Source organism: Neopelma chrysocephalum, unplaced genomic scaffold (genome assembly GCF_003984885.1).
Source record: "Neopelma chrysocephalum unplaced genomic scaffold, ASM398488v2 Primary Assembly neopelma1_79, whole genome shotgun sequence".
Classification (NCBI taxonomy): Eukaryota; Metazoa; Chordata; class Aves; order Passeriformes; family Pipridae; genus Neopelma; species Neopelma chrysocephalum.
Window position 1 is genome coordinate 2,247,113 of NW_020897740.1, and position 25,959 is coordinate 2,273,071.

At 35.6% G+C, this 25,959-nt stretch overlaps 1 protein-coding gene across 3 annotated transcripts in view; it reads right to left on the reverse strand.

Moving 5' to 3' along the window:
* Positions 1–802: 802 nt before the first annotated feature.
* Positions 803–25,959, reverse strand: part of PCDH10 (protocadherin 10) — a 36,650-nt gene continuing 11,493 nt past the window's right edge. Inside the window, exons 4-7 of one of the 3 annotated variants that reach the window (XM_027689966.1) lie at positions 23,043–23,348; positions 9,945–10,040; positions 7,938–8,012; positions 803–5,624 (exon numbers count right to left, since the gene is read on the reverse strand). In XM_027689966.1, the coding sequence (XP_027545767.1) occupies positions 7,978–8,012; positions 9,945–10,040; positions 23,043–23,348 (437 nt within the window). In that variant the 3' untranslated portion in view covers positions 803–5,624; positions 7,938–7,977. The remainder of the gene's footprint in view (positions 5,625–7,937; positions 8,013–9,944; positions 10,041–23,042; positions 23,349–25,959) is intronic. The other 2 variants (XM_027689967.1, XM_027689968.1) reach the window with 2 other exon arrangements.

Here is a 25,959-nt window from a genome sequence, read left to right on the forward strand (position 1 = left end):
AAATTTTCAGAAATGTCTGTTTTAAACTGACACACAGACATGTCCAAACTTCCAAACTTGATTGAGCAGCTTTTTAAAAGCAGAGCTAGTAAAGTTTCCCTTTTTCTGATGTCAAATAATTTTATCATAGGCTGCACTTGCTTAAAAATGCATAAAGAAACGAAAGCTTCCTTTGGTTCTCCTTCAGATCACTGCAGCTTGGGCCATTGCCTTTAATGGAATTAGGCTCTGATGCATATAAAATCCAGCTCAGTTTTGCAACCTGAACGTTTGGATCCAAGACTTCTAAAACTTAAGGTTGGTTTGGTTACATTCCCTTTATCATGTTGCCATAAGGCTTTGTTATACAATACATTGCTCTTTGCTGTTAGTACAACTCAGAGATGGTTATTCAAATTATGCTTCTAAGTTGAGCATCAAATAAAGTGCATGTGTTTGAAAGCATATGGTTTTCTTAATTGTTTGGCTTCAATGGTTTTTCCATATTGTATAATATACATCAATATCATAGCATATATTAACTTATTGTCTTAGTCGCTCTTCAGTAGGAATGGTAAATGTTACCTGAATCCTGTTTGCCATTTTTGGTATCTTCTGCTTGCCTAACGTGGTTAACATTCAGAGGACACTTTAATCAGTGCTGACACAGAGAACTAGAGAGCTTTAGTACAGTGTGTTTCATCTTGACTCAGCAAGATTTCCAGCACTCACATTTATACAGTTTTTTGACAGGATGCTTCTTAAGTGAAGCATCTGCCTTCTGGAGAACTACACCCACAGAGATTTCATTTTTCTTGATGTCTGTTAATATCATGAACTTTATTAACAAATTCAAATTCAAAAACAATTCAAGAAAGCTGTCCAAGTTAGTTCTTGCTCATTTCTTACATATGAGGTTATCTACAAAAGCACAGATGCTCAACAATGGCTGTGTGTATTTGTTTATATATATGTATACATTTCTTAAAGACAAAATGAAATAAAGGAGCTCTTTAAGAAGAATTTGATCTCTGATTGTAGGGATCAGTGCAAAGGATTTAACTCACAGTTTAAGAATTTCTCATGGCACAGTATTATAATAAAATCCTACTGGCTGCCTTTTACATTACTGCAAATAGAATAAACAACTTTCTATTCTTTACAGACATCTGATGCTAATGTTTTGCAATCAAATTGCAATAACTAAATGTATATCAAAGATGCTTATTTTGGCCCCTATACCTACGTATAGATTTTAATTCACAAGTCCAAATGCCATAAAACTCAAGACTTGAACATGGAACAATGGCAGGATAAGATCAACTTTCTCCATGTAAGACATACAAATATTTAACAGCCTTGCAAAATTGCAATGGCAATTTATCAGCCTAGGAAGACTATCTATCCACCCTTTACCCTGAGGAATGATATTACTTTAAAAAATAACAAAAAAAACCCTTCTATGAGCAGGTAACATTTTGGAAGTCAAAAACTGAGTTGTGTGCTTGGTTATGGGTCTTATGCATGAAGAAGGGGATGAATGTAATTCTTGAATGCAAAACTCCATTATCACTTAGGAAAAAGTCTAGTTTTGTAGTACCATACATGTGTTTCTATTTGCATTTACTGAGAGGAGCATATTTATGTAAGAAAAAAATCCTGTGGCAACTTACCAGAATTTGAATTATAATTATACGCACACACACATATCTCCCCTCACAACTATATAGTGGCTATAATGTGGGAATCTTTACAGATTGTATTTATCTCTGTATTTTCATTTCACTTAACTTTGCAACAATACCAACAAAACATTACTACACCTTGTTCAAATAATTTGAGAATATGTTCATGGAAATACTTCTTTTCTTTCCCTCAATAGGCAGATTAGTAAAAACTTGTATTAAATGATTGGAATTTTATTTCAGGTAGTGAAATGTTTTAATATTTCCAAGTTTTAGAAGAATCCATCTGGAAGAAACAAAAGTCTGGTTTTGAAGAATTTGAATAGGCAAGCTGCTTAGAAACCCATTGCTACATATCTAAATCAGGAATTGAAAAAAAGATTTACAGACCTGATTCTATTTCGTTATCCTTTATAAGACCCTGTCTTCTGTGCTTGAACTCTAATTTACTCCAGTAAAGAAAGACAGTTCTTCACACAGACAGCTTATTCTATTATGCTCATAAATTGTACATTTAAACATTAAATATTGCTTCAAATAGCTAAATGAAGGATAGAACATTCTTACCCCTACAGCTGTGCACAGATCACATCCTCGAAAGCTTAGCATGCCCTACTAGGAACATTACAGAACAAGACTGAGAGCCTAGTCCATGCTTTTTCTCTGAGGCAAGTTTAAATACCCTTACATCATCCCTGACAGGTATTTTTGAACTGTTTTTGAAAACCTTTAATGCAGGAGATTTCAGAACCTTCCTTATCCCAGTTTTATGGGTACTGATATTTCCCCTTAATATCCAATCTAAATGTTTCCTGGTTACTTCAGTTCACTGTTGTGTCCAATATACAAATCAGAATCCTTCAACATTTGCATCACATATGCTTAAAGGAAGAGGCAAATACAAAAGCTGATGTTTAAAGGCATTTACATACCTATCTCTGCAGATAGGCACTAGTAGCGTGATGGAATACATGGGAGATGCTGAGCAAGACAATTTCAGTGGGAGGTGGCCGGATGCAACAGGTCTCTTCCCCACTAAAACAAAGAAATGGGAGAAACTGAGCCTCTGTACTGCCCAATTTGGTTTTTAATGTGTCCTAAGGCTTGTATCATCAAATGTTGCTGTACCAAAATTCACAGTGAGCTAGGGAAATCAGCAAAAGCTACATCTTTATCTCGAGAGCTCAGGCTGCAGCACCTAAAATCTTCCTTTTCCTTGACAGTTCTGCATCCTAACATGATTCCCCCTGGGACTCTCTCAGAGAACTCAGAGGGATTTCTGTGTATACACGGACCAGTGTCTACAGTATTTAACATGAAATAAAACTAAAAAATATAAATAAATGTGTGTGTACATCACACTGTTGATGGTAAGAGTACACTTTTGGAAATAAATGACAGGGTATGATACAGTTGATTTTCCAGAAAAAATGGCACGCAAAATGTGAAGGTAGTTTCATTAAATAAAAACACTTCGACTGTTCATGAAATAAAAACAAAAAACATTTCCTTTTCCTCCCAAAGACCATAATTTACAGTAAATATCCATATTAAAAAGTTACTTAGAAACAAAAAACAGTTTTAAGAAGGGCAAGGACTTTCTTGCTTTAAAAGCAGAGACAAGAATATAAAAAACTCCTTTAAATGAAATACTTGTCACAAATTTCATTGCTTTTCTTCATAAAATTAACAATGCCTGTAGGTGACTACAAGTTCTACAACCTAAGGCTTGAGGAACAATTCACTGTTGTGTTTGCTCAATCAACAGCTATTGTTGCTGTTTGTTTGTTTGGGTTTTGTATAATATATACATTCTTAAAAGGATCCCATACAACAATTTGCAGTTATACAAATGTGCTAAATGTATACATTAAAAGTGTTCAACAAGTATATTTTTTTCGTTTGGAGTATTAAATTAACCTTCAGGGTTTGGTCCACTGGCTGTACAAAGAACTCTTGCAATTTGATAAGGAATTTGTTTGTATCCACAGCAGGGCAGTTTCCATACAGGTGATTTATATTCTCCTACCTAACAGAAACTGTCATTATAAACCACAAGAAAAACCAAAACCAACAAACAAAAGGAAGAAACCCAAACTCTATCACAACATGGCAGTGGCTGCCTACACATTCATCCCATGGCAGCATTGGTGGGAACAGCAGAATTCCTATATAGTGGCATGATCCAAATTCCACTGCAAACAATAGGACATTTTCTCTTGTCTTACTTAATATTGAATCATCACTAGGAATTGGTTCCAATTTGGCTAAACATTGGTTGATAACATAGTGTGCTCTCATTTGTTTTCGATATTTGATGTACGAAGATACAGTGGGGGGGAAAAAACCACAATACAAAAAAAAAAAAAGAAAAAAACATTTTACTAGATTTTTACATTTAGTAAATGGTACTTAAACTCCATGGACATGAAAGTAATTTTAAACTTTACCTTTGAAATTTTACTTTTTTTCAATATTTCATAGAAAAGAAACGCTCTAAGATACTGTTTCAGACCACAGCATTATTACAGAACATAAAGATTATATGCAAGGGCTTAATCCTTTTCCCAACAAAGATGGTGGCCAACACCATTTTTACTCCAATGGGAGAGGGGTCAGCTGAGAATGTGCCATGTTCCTAATTGGAAATCTCCTTTGTGATAAAAGAGTCAATAGTTTGGCAAATACTTTGCCTTTGTAATTTCAATTCTATCAACAACTATTCCTAGCCACAAGAGAAATATTTTTAGGCAATATATTTGTATAGTTTCACAAAACTATGTCAAAGAGAGATGTGTGGGTGTTTGTGTGTGTGTATGTATGTATGTATGAGTATTTATGAGCTTGGGATGATTTTCTTAAAATACTTCACTTACATTATATCTTACATTGCAAAATGTACAGACACCCAGTGTTCTTTTTAACAACATATACAGGTGAATTTATAGAGCCTTGAAAAAGATTTTGTGATTCCAAATTAAAAACCATAGAAACATAATCAAAATAATGGAGAGTGATTTATACCTCTGATAGTACATAGCGCTCATTCGGGTAATATTGACAGCTGCATCTTTGGCATTGAAAATTCATTACAATTTTTAGACAAAATGTTGTTGCTTACAGCTTTTTTTTTTTTTTAAACAAGAAAAACAGGATTGACCAAAATACGAATATTGGGGAAGTACTATTAAAGGTTTATTTTATTTTTGCTTTTAGCAAGGATAGCTTAGGAACCCTGAATTATCTTCTCACTTTAGTGTATGGTGTAGACTGTATGAATCCATTTAAAAATCAACTAAGTTGTACCACGTTTTTCGGAAAATTATATATAATATAATATATATATATTTTATATTTATTTAGAAGCTTTGAAATAGTACAGTAAACACTTTGCAACACGGTGTATAAACTACAGAATGTCTTTGATAATTTTGTGGGTCTTCAGATTAACAACATTTTTATGACCCACCCGTGAAAAGAACATGATCACAATCTCTCTTGTAAAGTTGGAATAGTTTGGGGAACACTCGATCACACAAAAATAATATAAAACAGTCAAGTTTAAAACAGTGATATTGCATTTATAATGCACATCTCTTTTATCTGTACGATTGGCTTCTTGTGGTGAATATAAACATCTAAAGGGCTCAGTGACATTTTGGAGAGAGAAAGATATATAGTGCTGTAAACAGGCACACACTGATCAGAGAGGCAAGATCAGTTGCCTTTTAAGTTTCTACAGTTCTACACATTTCAACTCATTTCTCAGGCCTGCTGAGAGCAATTAGGTCCTATTGTTGGCCATGATGTCTCCAACAGCACACAAATCCTTCAGTTACACAGAACTGGATGGCCAAGATAATGAAGTTGAAAGTTGATGCTTTTTGTTGGTCGACTTTTGTGCAAATCATGCTGCTTCAGGTAAGTCCTGTAGAAGTGACTAGCATATCCTTTTCCGTGCTGCGGGAAAGAAAGAAAGACACTTCTGAGAGAAAAAAAAATAAAAAAAAAATCAGTCTTCAACAGTTCTTAGGTTTATTATGTCTTAGAGGGTACGGAAACAATCAAAACTTGTCACAAACTGCCGCTTCAAATTCCCATTATAGCAAACAGTTTAATGTAGATTCACTTGTCAGAGAAAAGCCTTTTTGAGGCTTGATAGCCAGAATACCAAATTTCATAGGCTGTTTTATTATTCTGTCTAACATGTCATGGCAAGTATTCCAATGTGCCTGTACGGAATCAGTAGAAAGACAAGGCAAATAGTCAGTTACAGGTTCAATATTACTGGAATTTCACAGCCTAATTTTTCCCTAGTTCAGCTTATTATTTGAAGCAAGAGCTAGAATTCCCCCAAAGATTCAGAAGCTGGTTTTCCTTCTCTTTCAAAGTGAACCATTATCCTCATCACCAAATGACCTTTTAGTCTGGTTTGACAGACGAAAAAATGGTGCATTAGTGCTACAATTCAAATTTCAGCATTTACTGTCAGGCTGGAAATTAACTCATGTTACACGGATGAAGAAGGTCAATGCATTAGCAAAGCCATATCCTAATCCACCAGCTGTGGTAGATATATTACCTCAAGACACTGGCTATTTTAATTGTAATTGGGAGCAAAGGTAAGAAATGATTTGTACTAGCATTCAGGAAGACCCTGGGTTAAATTCTGATCTCAGTCACACACGAAAACAAGGAATTAACTCACTTGCTGAAGTATTATTATTAGCATCATCATAATTATTATCTAGTAAAGCTTGTAATGATAAAATCAGGTTTTACCTTAGCTCCAAATCAATTAAATCCCTACCTGAAATTACACATACTTCTGTGCATGAAGTGTTACAACTAAAACAAAAAGGAGTCTTATCTTCCAAATGAAACTTTGAATTAAGCCATCTGTATATATAGGTTGATGTCTGCATGTTGACACATAAACACATCCAGTCTCCATTCCATTTAACATAGAAATATACATTATCTGCAGCTATTCCCTATATATATATTCACTAGTAAAGGTATGAAATTTATCTACTGCATCACAGGGAAGTCAAGCTACTTACAGGCGAATGTTACCATGGGTGTTGTATGTTCATTTAATCTAGCCTGCCTATACCATAGGATTTTAACAGGAAAATGTTAAAATCATTTCTGTATAAACTCTCTTTTCAACATACAGACAATTGCCAGATGTGTTATTAGCATTAAAATTAAAACATCTAATATACAATGTTTTGGATGTTTCAATTCTGTGGCAAATTAATAGCAGACTTTTAAAAGCTTCCACTAGCTAGTTTTTTAAACATTGTAGTAAAGATTAATTAGATCAGAACCTTCATGATATTTTGATGCAGTATGTGATCAGATTAATCAAGTTTCTCGATATCTTTTAAAATATCTTCTTGAATATACAAGAAACAACCATTCCAATAACAGTAATAAAAATAGCAAAACTTATATTGGATCTTTTAAACTTTTTTCCCGAAGTTCAGTAGTAATTTCGGTTCTCTTGTAAATATTTAAGCATAGTTGTCTAGATTGGTGTCTGCCACTGAGGAACTCGTGCTGCCCTACAGACACAGGAGGACTTGGATGGGAGAAAGATATACAGAGATACAGCTGTGGCAATCGCTGCTTTCATGCTGCACTACTGTCTCACTCCCATCTGACACAGTGCCTTGGTGGGGTTGATGTGGTACCACCTTGCAGATAATAGAGAGATTGAGTTACTGGCTGTGTCTGGCCTTTTGCCATGTAAATTGATGCATTTTAAAATTTTTAATCTTCAGTTAATATGCTTATATTACAAAACAATCAGGCCCTTTTATGGCAATAACTAAATGTTGTGCACTAGGCTGCAGAACACCTGCAACTCTCCCCACCTACAAAATCCTTTTCCCAAATCCTAAAATATCCTCTGCCAAAACATAAAATGCACTGGATTTCAAAGGCAATTTTTGTACTCAATGTTTGTTTGGGGTTTTTTTCCTGGTTTTGCACAGAAATTTATGTGCGAGCAAATCTCTCCATGTCTACACCAGTTTCCGTCTTTTTACAGATGGGGAATATAAATCAGAGAGGTTAAATGGAAAGGAGGATGGACTTAGCTTAAAACAGAGGGCAATGAAAATTCTGACATCTGTTTCTAGCTCTGTGTGTGTGCATGCATGTGTAAATAAAGAAATAAACTTTTAAATAAACTTTTAATAAGAAACACTAAGCCTCTCTGTATCACAGCTTCTCCATCTGTAAAATGGGAATAATATTGCTTACCTATCTCCTAGAGGTGCAGGAAGGTTTAAATCACTATTCTTTATAATCCACTTTGAGATCCAGAGATGGCAAGTGCTATAGAAATGGAAGTATCAGAGTCAGTGTAAGAGCTGGAAAAAGAACACCATAATTTCTGGTGCCTAATATCTCCTCTGAGATCACAGCTCTCTCTTTCATCCCTATTTTATCTCCTGTTCTGAACTCTCAAACTAGTACACAGGGAACTCCAGGTCTGTGTGAGTACATGTACTGGTCAGAAAGAGGGCTTTAATAATAAGCAGTTCATAATTCTGCTAATGTAATTATACTATTTGTACATATATTCTAATAGTGTTTGATGTGAATAAGATGACTAAAGAATCACAGGTATTACAATTAAAGTTCTTAGGCTACGGGATTTGCGCTGTGCTGACTATTGATCCTTCCCCAAACACCTGCACAAGAATTTTGCGTGTTACACTAAGAGCACTTAATGCACAGAATTTATATGGAATAAAATAAAATAAAACTCAGCAAAAATATATTAAGATTCATTTGTTGCTCAGTACACACTAGTAAGCCTCCCATCCACGGTGAGCTAGTTCTGTGTAGACTGATAGGAGAAGACATGTAAAGACATCGGCGGTAGATGAATAGAAAAAGAAATGAAAAACATTAACATAAGAAGCAGGAGAGAAAATAAAATATGCAGTGATTATTCCTAGCTCAAGGATCAGAAATGAACAGAAAATACTGTAAAGTCCTAGTCTCTTTAGTAAATCTTCCTTTCACCCTGTTGTGAATCATCCTATTGCATCCAAACTTGATGTCGGATTACTACTTTATAGCCATGAGTACAGGCAGGTACATTTCCTCTTTTGGCAAAGCCTAGAAGGGATTGCCTGTACTTGGAACACCTTCAAACTCTGCAAATCAAATTCTTTTCCTGCTTAGCAGTGGTAGCTAATCTATCGAGGACAGAGAAAGGGTCCACTGCTTCCCTCCACAGCTGGCAACACAAGCAGTGAAAGAAAGCACATCCTATACCTTTTATAACTATTGTCACTTTCCTTCTGGACTATTTTTTAGAGTTCTATAAACTCCCACAGCATTGTATCTTAACAACTGCAGAGTCTTCCCAAGTGCCAACAGCCTGAAGATCCAAATGAACCCCTAGATAATAAAATCTCCAAAGAATATCAAATGCCAGGCAGGTTGCTGCTGTTACAGAAATATTCCTGATCCCCCCTTCACTTAGGAGAAAGATGACCTAAACCCCGTTCTTTTAAATAAAAAAAAAAAAGCAATGCAACGGGAGAATGGGGGGAAAGCCAACATGTAAACTGTCATCTTGCTGTTTCAGATCCAAATTCTTTAAGTTCACACAATACCCAAGCAATATTTGTCTTCGTATAGGCTTTCACAAATGGGCTTCTACGCAAGCACTCAACTCGTTGCCTTTTCTTGTGTGCCCCCTGTAAAAGCTGTGTGCTCCACCACACCACCCACGCAGGTGTTCCCCACACAACACAGCAACTGACACAAGGAACACAGGAAGCTGTAACCTCCTGTCTTTTTCTCGGAAACAGCTCAGCTAGTCTGGCTTCATTTGTAGTGAGCAATAATTTAAAAAGGAGTTAATTACCTCCTAAGCATTATGGCAACGTTGGTTTTAAATGTGCGTTATTAATTTTAACTATCTTTTTATTTTGATGGTTTGCTTTACAATCTATATGTTAACTGTAGTAGATGAAATATGGCTCTTCACTAAGTTCCATTAGCTTCAACAGAGGCATAAATGGACAATTCTAGTGACAACCAACAGACTACAAATTCAGCATTCCAGCTCTAACTCAGCCCAACTGAACAGAGATCAGGACCTAAGCACTGGTAGAAGGTATTCTCTATGAAACAACCTGGCTGTTCCAGCTAACTTGGAGCTCAAGCTCAGATATCAGCAGCTATATTTTTTGGAAAGAGGTCAACAAGTGAATGGGAATGCAGAGTAAACTGCCATAGCTCCCTCACCCTTTGTAGCGGTGCATCCAGGTAAAGGGTGAGACACACGGCTGGGGCTGGGGCTGGGGGATGTAGGATGGGGATTACTCTGCTGCCACCCATGTTCTGTGGATAAAAAAGTATTCCAGTCATTCCAGGTGTCAATTCAGTATCTTTTGCAATCCATTAAGCCTTTTTTTTTCTTTTTAAAATGAGCTGTTACTTAAAGAAGTTTGTTAAAGCATTGCAAATAATATTTTATGAAAATTCTATTAATAGTATTATAAATAGAGATTGTCTTATCCAGTCGAATAAACTTCAGTACACAAATATGAAAATAGCATTTTTCTCATATATCTTTTCCTCATGAATTAGTTTAAAGGGAACTTTTTTTTTCTTTTCTTTCAAGGCTCTAGTGAAGAGATTTTGTGTTTCAAACCTTTGTATTCTGTAGAGCACATTTGGATAAAATAGCTTGCATTCCAGATGCCCATGTTACATTTTACACAATTAATATGGGGTTTTTAAAAAGGAAGATGGAACATACTTACTTTTTTACTTGAAAATATGTATAAATAGTTAAATAAGATCAACTCTTCCCTAATGCCAGTGAGTCCATTGGCTCTGGTGACCACTGTTTGTGTGCTTTATGTATGTCTGAAAAGTCCTGAAGGTGTAAGGTAAGAATGAGACCACACTCTGTCTGTCCAATTCAGGCATGTGACAAGACAGGGAAGGCAGGAGAATCTCCCACACGGGAAACTGCCAGTTGCCCCAGGGCAGAATTTGTCCCTAATAATGATATGCCACTCAGTATGGCTGAAATGTTCCTTCTGGGATCTACAAAACTCAAGATAAAAATATTGTTTCTAAAATAAACCAAGAGCATTTGGACTGATGGGTACAATTATCCAGATTTCATGTGAAACAAAAAACCCAATTGTGAGCATCAGGTCTTCAGGCTGTGAATAAATTAGAGTAGGACAAAATGGAAAAGTTTTTAATTGTTGCACTGAAACTTTTCTGGAAACAGGCTTGCTTTTAGCTGAATAGATAACCCCTACAGACCATTAAAATCTTTCCTTCCTTTGAGAGTACATCTCTACTTCTAGAACAGATATGTTTATGCAACCTCCCCTTCTTTTGTATAAAAAAAACTATGTAACCATATATATTGTCCTTTTCTTTTGTCTTGCACTAAGCACACTTCCATGTTTATATTTACTTAAACCAGTTCAAGAAACAAGGATTTCCAACCATGCCAAAAGTTGACAGGGCTGGATGCTCCACTGGCCATAACCTAAAGAACATGACAAACAACGTTACATACTCCAGGAAAAGTGGGCAAAATTGCACTTGGCACTTAAATACAAAACTGCCACTTTTCAAATTTGAACACGCTGTTCTAGACCAACAACTTAAACAGATTATCACTCTTTTTCAAAAAAAATTTATTGACCAAATTGCTGACTTACACATACTGCCTATTAGCTTAATTTCAAGATTGGAAAATACATTCTTAAAGGCTATTTTGATGTTTGGAACATGTTTTGGTAACTATTTTCATATGGCAAGTGGGATGCCTGATACAAATGCTGACATATCATGACAGTCACTGAAATAATGTTTCTCTGGTACTATTGAGTGCTCTGAGATTTATATGTTACATGGACTTAGCTGAATCTCTGAAAAAAAGCCCCAAAACAAACAACTTTTCAGTTCTTTAGAATAACTATCCAAGTCTCAGTTTGTGTAAGCACTAAATAAAATTTCTCTCTATTTAGGACTAGCCTTGAGCATAGGCTTAAGTTTAAGCACTGACCTTAATCAATATGTGCTTTACATTAAGCACATGACTAAGAAGGATTGTCTTTTGAATCAAGTCCTGCATTTTGTCATCAATGTTCTGTGGCACACAAGATACTTTTATGTGCATTTGATTTTCTGTTCTAAATGCTGACAATTTTCTTTTCCACCGTCAGCAACAGCCCAGTGGCACAGCAGATGTCAGATTTGATTTATCTCTGGTTGCCATTATTTACTACCGAAACAATGCTTTTTAGTTACTACAATTCAGCACAGAAAGTGCTAAGCTGTATTCTATAATGTACCATAAAAATGCAAAGACAGTTTTCCCACAAGATACAGTGGGAATAAAGCACCTTTGTCTTTCTGTACTATTACAACCATGTTATCTACCTGAAAATACTCAAGATAGTACATGACATCAACATTATAGTCAGAGAATCATGGAATATTTAATTTTGTAAGAGTTCTTATAATTATGTACTGTGTTAAGACCAATTAAATAACTCCTAAATTACTCCTGATGTATGTCAAACTTACAGCACAGAACATATTCCCTAAGAATATTTCCAAATTCTCCATCAACGACTTATTCTAATTGTACACATGTTCTAATAGCAAATTCACATTCTTCACAATTTATCTATTATAAGCTTATAATTTTGGTACGATCTGTAGTAATACCAATATTTGATTCCTTTTTTTTTAAATAAAATTAGCTTATATGCTTGCATGCAACAATAATTTCTTCTCCCCAATCTTCCTTTCTTCTTCCTCTATGTGTTTTTGGGGTAGTTTTTTTCAAAATTCACCATTCTTTATTGGACTCTCCCAAAATCTACAGTATATATCTCTTTAAGCTGACAAACCCAAAAATTAACATGTCAGTTTGAGGATTAACCAATGCAGAACACACTAAAGGCTGGCTACAATGTGACTTAAAATTTTCAGTGCCCTGGGGAGAAGAGGAGGGATACGAACCCTCCTCTTAAATTGCTCTTAAGTGCCTAAGTTCCCAATAGATTCAAGGGAGAAGCAGACATGTAGATCACCATTTGGTGGCCTTCGGAGGTGCCTAAATTATTCATGTTGGATTTGGCCGGAAATAATTAAATTTACTTGTTCTTACATGAGATAACATGCAGCACAGCATTACATCAGCATCACACTGTGTATTCCTACACAATTTATGCTTGCCATGATGTTTTTTCCAACACTCCTCTCTCCTAGCAGGGATCAGGTGTCATTAGGACCTGACAGGTATGTTCTGACTCTTTTTTATGAATGTTTTATTTTCTGTTTCTAAAGCACACTTCTTTTCATGAGCAGCACACACTGATTTCAGAGTCCTTCCCAGTTTACCAAGATAACACACTCAAGTGTATCACATAACCTTCTCACAAGCCTTTCAAAACTTCCCTTTTTCAAAAGCACATATTGGCTTGGTTTCTATCCATAAATGCAGTTTGCCCATCACCATTCTTTGTCACTTAAGACTACCAGAATGGAATGATTTATATTCACATTATTAAAATTTCTCAGCCGTATCAAGCAATATATGGGGGCCACAGAGTGTGATCATATTCAATCTGCTTTCAGGAATGGTCCCTGGCATCATGCCCCAGACTTGTTAGGGAAAAAAGTGAGTTGACAGAGGCTAAAGGCAGGCCAGAGAGTGTAAGAGTACAGACCATAACATTCCAGTGGTGGGAAGGATCCTATTTAATTCAATAGAGCAGCCATAAAGAATATTGGAAGTACAAAGCACACTGTCCTTTATCTCGTGTAGAGCAGAAAAAAAGTTATTACTGCATCTCATTTGTAAGGTAGAACCCTTTTAGATCTCAGTTCCTATCAATGCCCACAGCTGTGTGCAGCTCCATTCAATTGTCATCTAAATTTCAATTGAGAATAGATGGATGTCAAATTAAAGCCCAAATAGGCAACTAAAAAAGTCACAAAGTGACAGAATTTTACTCTCACAAAAGATGAATCCACAATATCAGCATCTATAAAATCCCTTATGAATAAAGAAAGGTTGCGTTCCAGCAGTTTCATAATGAATCCTTTTCCAGGGCTGAATGCAGCCGTGATGCTGGAGGTGAAAAGATAAAGTCAGAAGACTCAGCTCACTTGCAAAAACAGGAGTCTGTCACCCCTGTAACTTCTTGGATGAATCTACTCTGCATCCTTTATTTTTCCTTTCTAATCTACAATACTTCTGATAACCTGTGAAAGTGTCATGTAAAATAGCATCATTTACACATATGAAATAGATTCATGTGTATGCAAGAAATGCAGATTTGCTCTTGCAACTCATACATGCATGTAACTTTCAGAAGGAATTTGGGAAGCAAGTTCTGAAAATTTGTCTCCCCTTTTTTTCAACCAATAAAGAAATTGAAGAAAGAAATCAAATCACCTCAGAAGAGTTTGGATTTTCAGTGAATCCATATCATATTTAGTTCTTCCAACATTTCACTAGGTATTGAAGTAAAAAAAAATATTCTAATTGTATCTCCTATTTCCTCTACAAGACGGTACCAATACATAATTTTTCACTCTTCTGACCTCACCACACTATGTTTCTAAAACAAATACATTCACAGTTACTTCCCAGCAGCAATCATTCCACTGCTAGCACGGAACTGTGGATTCTCAGTGGCTGGTGCACAAATAGAGCTGTTTACAGGCTTGACAGATAAACAGTAACACTGATCCCCACAGTGTGCTTGTCCTAACACCATAAACATATGCAGCTCCCTCTCTTACTGGCTATTTGTTGCATTCTTTAAATGGTTTTTCCTATTTTTCCTACTTTGGTCAAGGGCAAAAAAAATAAGAAAAAGAAAAGGAAGTCCTCAAAACTTATAGCAGCGGAAATGACTGTGGAAAATTAATTATTGTGTACAGCAAAAGAGCCAAAACAAGTATAACTTCCTCTGCTCTGCAAGCCAAGAAGTTCCTTGGATAGAGGCAAGCAGAGAGGAAAAGACTTTGCTGTGCACAGACACAAGATTAAGCACATATTCAGTTCTCCAGCTCCTGACTGTCACAATAAGGAGGTTTGTATATTGAAGAGCAGCATTTATTTATAATTAATAGAATTTGCCTATCAAAAATAAATAAGTTTAGTGCCTTTGAAAATTTTAGCTGCAAACATCTCATTGCTTTCCAAAGAATCTTGTGTCCCTAAGTGGCTAAATTACTTTTGTCACAGGATTTAGATTTATAGGACAAGAGGCATTTTTGAATTTTAAATCAGTGTTACACAGTAATCTTAAAAATTACTTTAAAGTTTCAAGCAATCTTTTTGCTTCTTCATATTCCACTGGTAGGAATCCAGAAAATGGTAGTTCATCATTTAAAAAAAAAACATCTCCACAGATGGTATGTTCACAGCAGACATAAGCACTCTCAAAATTGACATAAATGAATAAATATAGTCTGAGATAGTTAAGATATACAAGACTTCTATGCGTTCCAGTCAGAACTGGCAAAAACAGACTTTTACAGCTATTAGAAGAAAAGAAATAATTCATATTGTATATTTTTAAGACAAACTAAAAATATAATTTTCTTTCAAATAAAAGTTACTCTTTTTTTTTAAACTTTTTCAATTATTTTCCTGCACTGTAGTCGCAAAGAGCTCTAAAGACATCAAAAATAAAAGATGTTATGTAAATCTGAAAGTGGGCACAATTTTTAGTCAGTATTTTGTACAGTATTGGGTACTGTTAATTCTGTCCAAGGCCACAGTTATACAGAAACTGAAGCAAATAGTATTTAAATATAAGACCTGACACCTGTGCTTTAAAATTAAAAGAAGAATGTTTATTTCTTTTCCTTATATTATTTCCATAAAAATTGAATAAAATAATGCAATTTATAGGTTTTATTGGGCTACAGCCAAGTTATCTTCGCATATTTATATATTCCTTTCTAATTTGGCTTTCTGAACTATCCATTTGCTTTCTATTGCTGCAGTAATGCTCTGTGTGTGTTCTCCCCTTGAGCAAGAGCTGCAAGAGGAATACATTTGGATGAAGAATGCAAACCAGTCGTGAATGTGAGATAAAAATACCTTTCAGAGGTTATGCAATAAACACTGAACAGTGAATCATCAGAAGGGGTTTATTAAAAATCATAGAGTACCTACAATCATGAGGAAAAATACATCACAGTCTTGCTCTCCCCCTATTGTATTTTAATTAGCACAACTGTTTTATTTCAGGTTTGGGTTTGGTTTTTTGGTAAGCTTTATTTACCTAATATTTACTTAACAGAGATGATGTATCTGAAGTAGCAAAATTGAGGTATGAGTGAATAAATCTCAGCGTTTCAAATAAAGTGAAAATGGGAATGCTCTATCAGACTTCTTAGAAAAGTTTTCAATTAGGTTTCTTAGCATTATTAGAAGTTTTTCAACTCAGCCTCCACTTCTGCTGAGCAATTTTGTACGTGCAAAGTCATTCTCATCTATGCAGAAATGAGAGTTGTATCCTGTACCAGAGATAAATTCCTCAATATAAGTGAGGAGTTTCACTGTCTGTGGCAGGATAGGCAGAATATCCACACGATTTTAACATTCTTTCTGAGCACAAAACTATTCACAAAAGAACAACGCTTTGACTGTGCACATACCATTTGTTCATTCATGCCAATAAAAATTTTGTTTCACTACAACTTCTTTTTTTCTTTAATCCAGCATTGCAATGTTTTTTTCTTCTTAGCCCAAAAACTGTAATATGTACATGCAATTTATTGGTGCTAATTTCTTTGCCTTTACTTCTGTGCCTTTTTACTTCAAGTCTGTGTGAAAACCACAAATTGAATTAAAAAATGATTAATGAAGGGATCAGACAACTCACAAATCTATACCTGATTTGTATTAGAAATCAAATAGGCTAATTTTAAAAGCAAAAATCTAGACAGGTCTCATTTTTAAAAATTAATCAAGTGTCCCATTCAAAATAACTGTTATTGATGTTTAGGCAAATGGAATACTATAATGTCCATCACAGCTGTGATAGAACACAACACAAAAGACCACCCAAACAATTTCCAGAAATGACATATAACTAAACAAAAAAACCAAAGAAAATTCTTCTTTCATCACACTGAATGCACAAAATTGTTATTTCCTTCTCTTTCTTGTTTTTAAGTTGTTTCAAGAGAGTAAAGACTTCTTGCTTAAAATATTTTTTCATATATTCATGTCAAATATCAGCAGAAAATGTTCTGTTACATATCCTGGCATGCAGAATAGGCCTTTATGATCCTAACTAGATCAAAATACACAATAAATATTTACATGCATTTTTTTATTCCTTTGATAAATAATCAAAGGATTGTGAAACACTTCTTGTCCTGGCATAAAGACATGAACATTTTTCTCCTCTAGGTCATTTATTCTAATCTAATTCAGGGAGATGTATAATGATCTAAGTTAAACTGTGCTCTGTGCTACCTCTGTGGCAGATTATCTGAAATAAAATGATCATCTGATTCCTAAACATTCAACGGTGCTAAGACTTCCAAAAGCTTTTTCATTTTATTTGTAAACCAACTTGACTTGGTTAGATCAAGTTGAGCAGGTGACAAGTATTTTGTAGAACAAAAACATCAGGTTACATCTGTCCTTTCACAGAACCACGGGGACTTGTGCTCAGACCTAGCTGCGTTCAGACCTCCATGGTACCTCCACTGCAGAGTCAGTGGCAATCCAGGATAAGAAGCAGAAGCATGGAATGAGACCGAGCTCACCTTTGATTTCTTTGGATGATACTAACTAGTCTCATCCAAATCACTTGACTCTGCACCTATGAAAGGGAGTGCTGATGCTTAGGAACCAGGCCACACAAATCAAAATGTCCAAACAAAGGGATTTTTTTGCCCCCTTCCAATTCACTTTGCTCAGGCACCAGCTCTTTGGGGAAGAGAGCAGCTTTTTTATTCTCTATGTCCTACCTAACATGATAAAATCCTGGTTCATACATAAAGTATATTGATGGTGTTGGCAATAATTACCATGATAATAATACAGTTCCATCAGTGAGAGTGAAGACTCTTGGGTGTATGTAGAAAATGTTGCAGAGCTAATTAGGGGGCTACTTTATAACACAATTATTATTCCAGAATGTCTCTTTGTATAAACACTGTTATTCCTTGCAGTAAATTGTGCCATTATGTAGTTTATTTTAACCCGCTTTCAAAGTACATTAAGTGTTTTAGAGCAAAGTAAGCATTTCTACATGGGAATTTTATGGTAATTTTTTACTAGTTTTAGTATATTTTAAAAAATCCTAACTTTTTAACAGGAAGAAAAATTATTCTATCGCTAGTGTCAGCAGGTAACTTTAGGAAAGCTCTAAAGTTTTACAAAAGAACTCTCCATCTAGAATAAACCACAATTACATTAAAAAAAAAGAAAAGGTATTTCTTAGCAACTATAGACCAAAACACTCCTGAGGCGGATGTAATGTTGCTGTTTCCACTGTTACTGTCTCAGGACATGGTTCAAAGTATTAGAAATAGAGCAGAATCAGACTGATCAGGTATTCATTGTGAAGACAGTCTCTGTTAGATATCCTACAGAATGTGGTACAACAGAGTTTGAATCTTGGATTAGAGGTTCTGATGACTATAGCAATAATAATTATAAAAATAATGGATAACACAACCACCACTGAATGAAAAATCAGATAGAAATTGTTAGAATCTATTTTAAATATGTAGGAATTGTTTAAAAGCTACATTTTATTTTCCTCACCAGTGTTATTCCACTAATTTTATTTCTCCAATCAAATTCCGAATCTCTTTCATGTTTTATGAACATTCAAGTCATTATGAAAATTTCTTAACTGTCTGCAGAAAGGCACATGGATGAATAAGAAGTAGTAAGTGTTAGTTACACAGTAAGAAGAATATGCAAGTTAGAAGAATCCTGGAGTCACTCTATGAGAAAACTGTTTTCAAAAACCCTACAATTTACTGATCCCATCACAATTTTATAACTTGTGCTCATTATAATTACTTTAAACATATATAAAAATATATATTCTTCAAAATACACTATTTGAATACAAGGAGATCTACTTTCAGTGTACTCTGCTCAGTATAATATGCAGAATTTGTGTATTCATATGAGTGAATCCAATGGCTTAGACCAGCATGGTGAAAATTTGATAAAGGAACATAAAGAAACCCTTTCAGGTATGAGGGTTTATATAATTTTCTACATTATAATTTGTAATATAGTTGCTGCTGTTTTCACTTAACCAAGTAATGACCGAAACCTCCAGCAACAAAGAACCAAACACCCAAACGCTCACCATTAAGCCTTTAGTTTCAATCATGCCACAAAGTTTGACAGGTTGCTGTATTATTTGTGTCAAAAGGGTATCACTGTATCACATGTGTATGATCTGATCAGATCATGACCTAGTTGTCCTTCAGCTGTTTTGCTGCCTTGCTGCTCTCTCGTTATTGAGAACAGCACGTGAAAGCACCCAGCTCACCTCCTCTGTTTTCATGCAGCTTCCTTTACCTCATGTCCCTATCACAGCTTGTCTAAATCTATCAGCACTAAGCTTTTAATATGACTTTGCACAGAAATATCTTCAGTATTGTTGCCGTTATGCCATGTGTTTCTATGGAATGAACAGACTGTCTAGAGCAACATAGTGACATGTTCTGTGTAAGGGTTTTGTAATACTTTTTTTACTGTATTTTCAATCCAACTCCTTTTTACAACCTGGCATTTTATTTCCTTCTTGCTGGCTTTGTACATTGGGGGACACTTCTCAGGGAATTATTCTATGGTCTTTTTCCTCAAGATGAGTTCAAATTTCCCATGATTATATAAATCACATTTATTTATCTAAGTTTCTGTACTGAACATACTCATTTGAACACAGTGCAGGAATCACCAAGCAGACACACTGATATGGCACCATGAAAGCTCCACGTAGATCTACCAGTTAATGTTTGCAGCTATTCACTAACAGCACAGCTCCAGCGAGTGAGTTGGCTCAGCCATTCCACTGTGCCGATATGGCACTGCAGCTTCCCATTCCAGAGCGAGCTAGCTCAGAAGCAGACGGAGTTTTCTGGACCACACCTCACTGCACAACATGAGTATATGTAGTCTATTAGATACTCAATGGACCTAAACCACTTCATGTCATCTGGAAACACCACCCCCTTTTTCTCATTGCACTTTCTAGATAATTAATTTTTTTAAACTCCATGGATCTCTGCATAAACACTTGGGGAACTCGGCTTCTGCTGAAATGTTCCATTTATCCTTATGATTTTTTCCTCTTAGGCACAGAGAGTCTGGTAATGCTTTGCCCTGTGACAACATGATTACTTTAGGAGCTTCTACTACACAGAAGCTGTGCAAAGGCTTTTTTTTGACAGTTCAAATACACTTTATTGATTAATTCTCACTCTTATCAAAACTCTAATAGATTGACAATCTTTCTTGTATGACTTTCCTGGACAGATGCCAGCTACTTTGTTCCTAAAACCCCTAAGTTACAAATTTATGTACTATGCTGAGGCTTCTCACTGGTCTCTAATTTACAAGATAAACACAACTTCTGACATTCTTTGGTTACTAGCTTTTGTTAGAAACTAAAAATTAAAGAAACACATAATCCACTGACTTCTTCCTATTTGTTTTAGCCAATTTTTTAACAACATCCTCTTCATGACTCAGTCTGGCACATTTATTTGAAACGGTTGCCTGGGATGGGTGCCTTCCTAAATACACCTGTCTGACTTTCTCTGTCCCTCCTCAGTAAACATAAATGAGAAGAAACAGTTTAGAATCTCTGCCACATCCTTGTCCTCACTAACTGCAGCTCAAGAGACTCACCAATTCTCTCCTTGCTTCCTACACCTGACATCTTAGAAGTTGTCTATATTTCTTTGCATGCCTTTGGCTATTTGCTCTAAGAAGTCCCTCTTAAGTTCACTAATCACTACCCTAAAATTTACTTGCTAGAATTTATGCTCTTTTCTGATGATTTTGTTTTAGAATCTTTCTTTGAGACTTTTTTAGTTCAAATAGGTTTTTTGCATTCTGCAATATATTTTTCTTCTTTGCTACTCATTTTCCATGTGGCCATTTTTGTACGTTATAACTTTTTATACAGTATTTTTGCTGAATATGAGGGTTCTGTTTCATACATTTTAATCATATCTTTTAAAAAATCATTCTACTGACAAACTGACTTTGATACAGTCTTCTGTGTTAAGAAGCTGAAATTATTTTTATTTTTAATTGCAATTTTTAATTGCAATTACCCAGTGGCTCAACTAAAGTTCCTTCCTGGATCAACTTCCTCTTATGCATTTCTCTTGCTTTATTCATTGAATAAATTATTAATTATAAATTATTTACTCATTGCTACAAGTACTGCAGTCACTTTTTGTTGCTCCTGTTCTTTGCTATACAAATATAATCTAAATTAAAGAAAATACTAAATAAGGGAAAATAAACCAGAGAAGCATTACTCTTGTTTTGTAGAAGTTTTAACTTTGAGGATCGGGGGAAAAAAGCAAAACTAAATCTGGATTCTCAAGTGTGGATTATGTAATAACAGTCGTTTATATATGGTTACTCCTGACATTTTACTTCCATTTTTTTATGCCCTTGCACCAGAAAAGTGTAAAATGTAGACTGATGTCTATATGTAAAGACATTGTTCAACAAAACTACTTATGTTAGTGTAACAAAATTTAAAATCCCTAATCTATCAACAAAACAAATATGCCATTGTTATTTGAAATAAAACTCCAAAGCCTACAACAAACCAGAACAGAACTACTATTGTGGCATCACCAGATAACAATAATCATGTCAATGTCCATACTACACTAGAACTTGGTTGTTATAGGACCATTTAAGGATGTACCAACTTGTTAAACTAAAGTCAAATTTTTAATTGAGGTAACAGTGATGAAATCAGTACTGCTAAATTACGACTTAGTGCCAAAGAATGTTTTGTAGAAGTAAATGATGGAAGACCAGTTTGGAAAAGACAGACTCATGAGTTGCTAGGTCATATCGAAATCTCACATTGGACTTTAGAATATGACCGGATGATTGACACCTGATATTTTACCTACACAAAATAAGCTGATTGTCTCAGGACAGGTTTTGCAGGAATGGCTTTCACATATCAGAACTGCTGGTTGAATTTAGAAGCTTTCAGTAAAGCAAATCTAAAGACTGAAGACGTAAAAAGACCTCTCCTGAAGAAGTGAAATACCAGGACAGCTAATTAAGAAGGGAGAACCGAGTTGTCTATGCTGAGAATGATCTGTAGCAAAGATCTTCACACGTCAGGACTGCCAGCGTAGCACCCCTCTGAACAGCTGAATGCTTTACAAAAATAAATCAATTATTAGCATTCAGAGAGATTCTTTTTTTTTATTCCAAATCTGCTGTCCTAAAAGACCTTTGTTGCTTCAAAAAGGGTAGGTAATGCAATGTTAATGTCTTTGGCTTATTTGGATGAGATAAACATCATAAACTCTTGAAGTCAAGGAGATTATGGTCTCTAATAAAATAGAGAAGGCAGCTAAACAGAATGAAAGGACATATTAGATCAAAGTGTTACTCAAGGGCTCTACAACTGGCTCAGACTCCAAAAGGAATTATGAAGGTCTTTTTGAGATCTATCACACTCTTTCATATCACCTAACCATAGTTGAAAGGCAACTAAAGAAAGAGGCAAGATTTTGGAAGGAGACAGAAGGCACAGAGGAGCACTGACAAGAGTCAATACTATGTAGGCAGAGAGATGATCAGACTTAGGGCAAAAGTTTTTATCTTCTTCTTTCTAAACCCTTAAACTATGTAAATAGCTACTTCAAAATAATACACGTACTGTTTATTCACAAGATACTTCTCAATCATAAAAAAAAAGCTCCCAGGAAAGTTATCTCAATTTAATTCCAGTCTTATGAAAACGTTAGCCTGGCAATGCCAATTTTTAAACCATCTATCCAAGAAAACTTTGAAAATAATCCAGCATTAGAAAACAAAATTGAGCAACTCCCCCATTAATATCAGCTCATACTTTTGCTGTTGAAAATCATGTCATACTAAAAACAATCAAGGTTTTATCTTTTTTAAAAAGGCATTGAACAATGCCTTCTTCAGTGGTGCCTGAATCCAAGAGAAGCCATTTTTCCCCGCTGCTCCTAAAATTGTGCCTGTATTATTCCTACCATGAAAAGCAGAAAGAGCTAGTCTTTATTCCCGCAAAGGGAACACTTTCATACAGCTTTTTGAATGGTACTTACTCAAATATGGTGGTTTGTAAGGCGCTCGTGTATTAGACAGCAGTCCATCCAACTCCTTCCTCTCCAGACTGTTGTGAAGGGCCTTCTCTTTGCCAAAGGTGGAGAAGGACCTTTCTGCCCCCGGCTGGGCTTCTGGTGTTTCAAACACTTCAGTGTCTGGAACGGAGTCCATGCCAGGTACGTGCAGATTGCTGCGGTAATCTGCAGCTTGGCGTCCATCAGATGGGACAAAGGAAGGCATCCAGCACCGATCTGAGTGGCCCAGTGCTTTACATTCCTCCGTGCAATTGGAGAAGAGATCCATGCCTGCAAGCATGAAAGAAAAAGAAACTACAGATATAAGCTTCAGCATCATGAACAGGTGCTGACAGATTACGCCAAGGAAAGAGAAGCGGAAAAGGGAAAAGGTGTAAGAACTCCTTCCACTAGTTTCATCTCCTCAACGTCAACTACAAAAAAATCCGATTGTCTGGTCTTCAGAAGTCAAAGGCATCCTTTAGCAAGTGTAACTAAATGCCAGAATGTCACACACACACAAAAATACCACAACAAGAACAGCATTGGTGGTTCTATCTCACAAAATCCCTTGCAGACCTTGCTGTTTAGAACCCATTCATACAAGGTTCGATTCTGCTTGTAGGTGGATGTCTGTGGTTCACCGGTTGAAAATACTTGTTTAAGAACACGAAGGAATTGTTTCTCTAACAATATCTCTGCAAATCTATCTCTGACCAAAGAAATTAAGTATCCAGATTGAGGAATCTCAGATTTCATTTTTTGAAAATGAACCATTAATGAGTCCTATAAAGGAACTATCTGTGCATATACTGGCATACAGATAGAGCCCATTGATATTAAAACCAGATGTTACAAAGCAAGAATCCAGCTTTCAAGTGATCGGGATAGCTTCTTTAATCAACTGTTACAGCACTCTTTCAGAGACAGTTTTCATTGCTACTGCAGCAGTCCTTACTATCATCAAGTCATCCAAGAAATGGGACAGGATCCTATAATAAAATACTGCAATTAGCAGTACAAAGGTACCTGCAGTCGTATGTGAGGTGGTTGTGGATACTATCAAAAAGATTGTTAGTACTTCTCCTCTATAAACAAACACTTGTCTGTGCCAATATGGAACTGTTTGCTTACAAATCCTTTAATGCTACTAAGATTTCAAATGACAAGCTACGCTGCTGTTGTCTCCTTTCAGATTGGCCTTCCAAAGGAACACTTCCTGGCTAAGAGGTATTAAGCTGCTAGATTATACTTGTTTTGAAAGGACTGGTGTATGAAATCATAGGCATAGAGTAAAATAAATAAATCTCAAGTTGGTTTGTCCTGCTTTTGGCTGGGATAGAGTTCATTTTCTTCCCAGTAGCTGTTACAGTGTTGTGTTTTGGATTTAATATGAGAATAATGCTGATAACACGTTGATGTTTCAGTTGTTGCTCAGCAGTGCTGACCCTAACTCAGGGACATTGCCCATGCTCTGCCAGTGAGCAAATGCACAAGAAGGTGTGAGGGAGGATGGCCAGGACAACTGACCCAAGCTGGCCAAAGAGCTGTTCCACACCACAGAGTATCATGCTCAGTATTTAAACTGGGGAGCTGTCAGGGAGGCGCCGATTGCTGCTGAGGGCTGAGCATCAGTCAGCGGGTGGTGAGTGACTGTAGTGTGCATCACTTCTCTGTCTTCGGTTTCATTCCTCTCTCTTTCTCTTTTTTGTTACTGTTATTATTACATTTACTTTATTTAAATTATTATACTATTCTTATCTCAGCCTGCAAGGTTTATTTTTTTCTGATTCTCCTTCCCACCCCACTGAGGTGAGGGGACTGAGCAAGAAGCTCTGGGGTGCTTAGTTGCTGTTTGGGTTACATCAACACAATGTTCAACATCTTACAGGAAAGCAGAACAGCGAAGAAACATCCTTTTCTTGTATTTATAAGGAGAACTGAGTGTCTTAGGTGCATGTCAAAACTGAACTAAATCTGTTATAAACATTGCATTTACAAGCATTGCATTAGAATTACAAAAAATGACACTACTTGTAACAGAAATAGGAAAAAACTTTGAACAGTTGTAATAAGATTCATGTAATGTAGCTCATTCACCAGCCAACATTGTAAAGAACTGGATTAGCTTGATCTCCAATGTGAGGATTAGTATTAAGAATTCTACCACTGTTTTGAGCTATAATTTGACTTATATTAGTAATATTTATGTAATACCTCACACTACAAAAAACAATCTCTTCAGCAAGGAAGAATCATTATGAGCAACCAACAAGTGCTTGAGTACTAGAGGCAATCATTTAGACAGAAAAAAACCATGAGGAAATGAAAAAAAAGCTTTTTATCTCAGATTAATCTCATTTTATAATGACTTTTTAATTTGAAATTGAGCAATATACAATGCCAGGTCCAGTTTAGATTAGAACCTTGCACTGATAATTGGCATGCAGAAGTCTGAAAACAAATTACTGATCAGTGAACTGTTGAAGAATGCAAATGTGAACTGCAGATATGATTAAGGAATCAGAGGAAGATCATCAGGCAAGGAGAAAAATAGTCTAAATATAAATTCTGTAGTGGTATTAGCTACCAAAGACTGAAAAGAAATATTTAGATGCAGCTTCCCAGAGAGAAATTAGTATCTAACAATGTCTATAAAACCGTGTGTGTGTATCTTATATATTGAAATGTCTGAAGAAAAATATTTCCTATGCAAGAAAAGACACATTTTATGAATCTAACTTTTTGCCATTCCAAAGATTTAAGGGACAATAAACACAAAATGGTTATTTCAATTTACAGACTTCCTAGCAAAGTCACATGTAAACAACAAATAGCCTTACATTTAACAGGAAATGATTACAGTTACATTTTGCTAAAAGTGTATCAATGACCATATTCA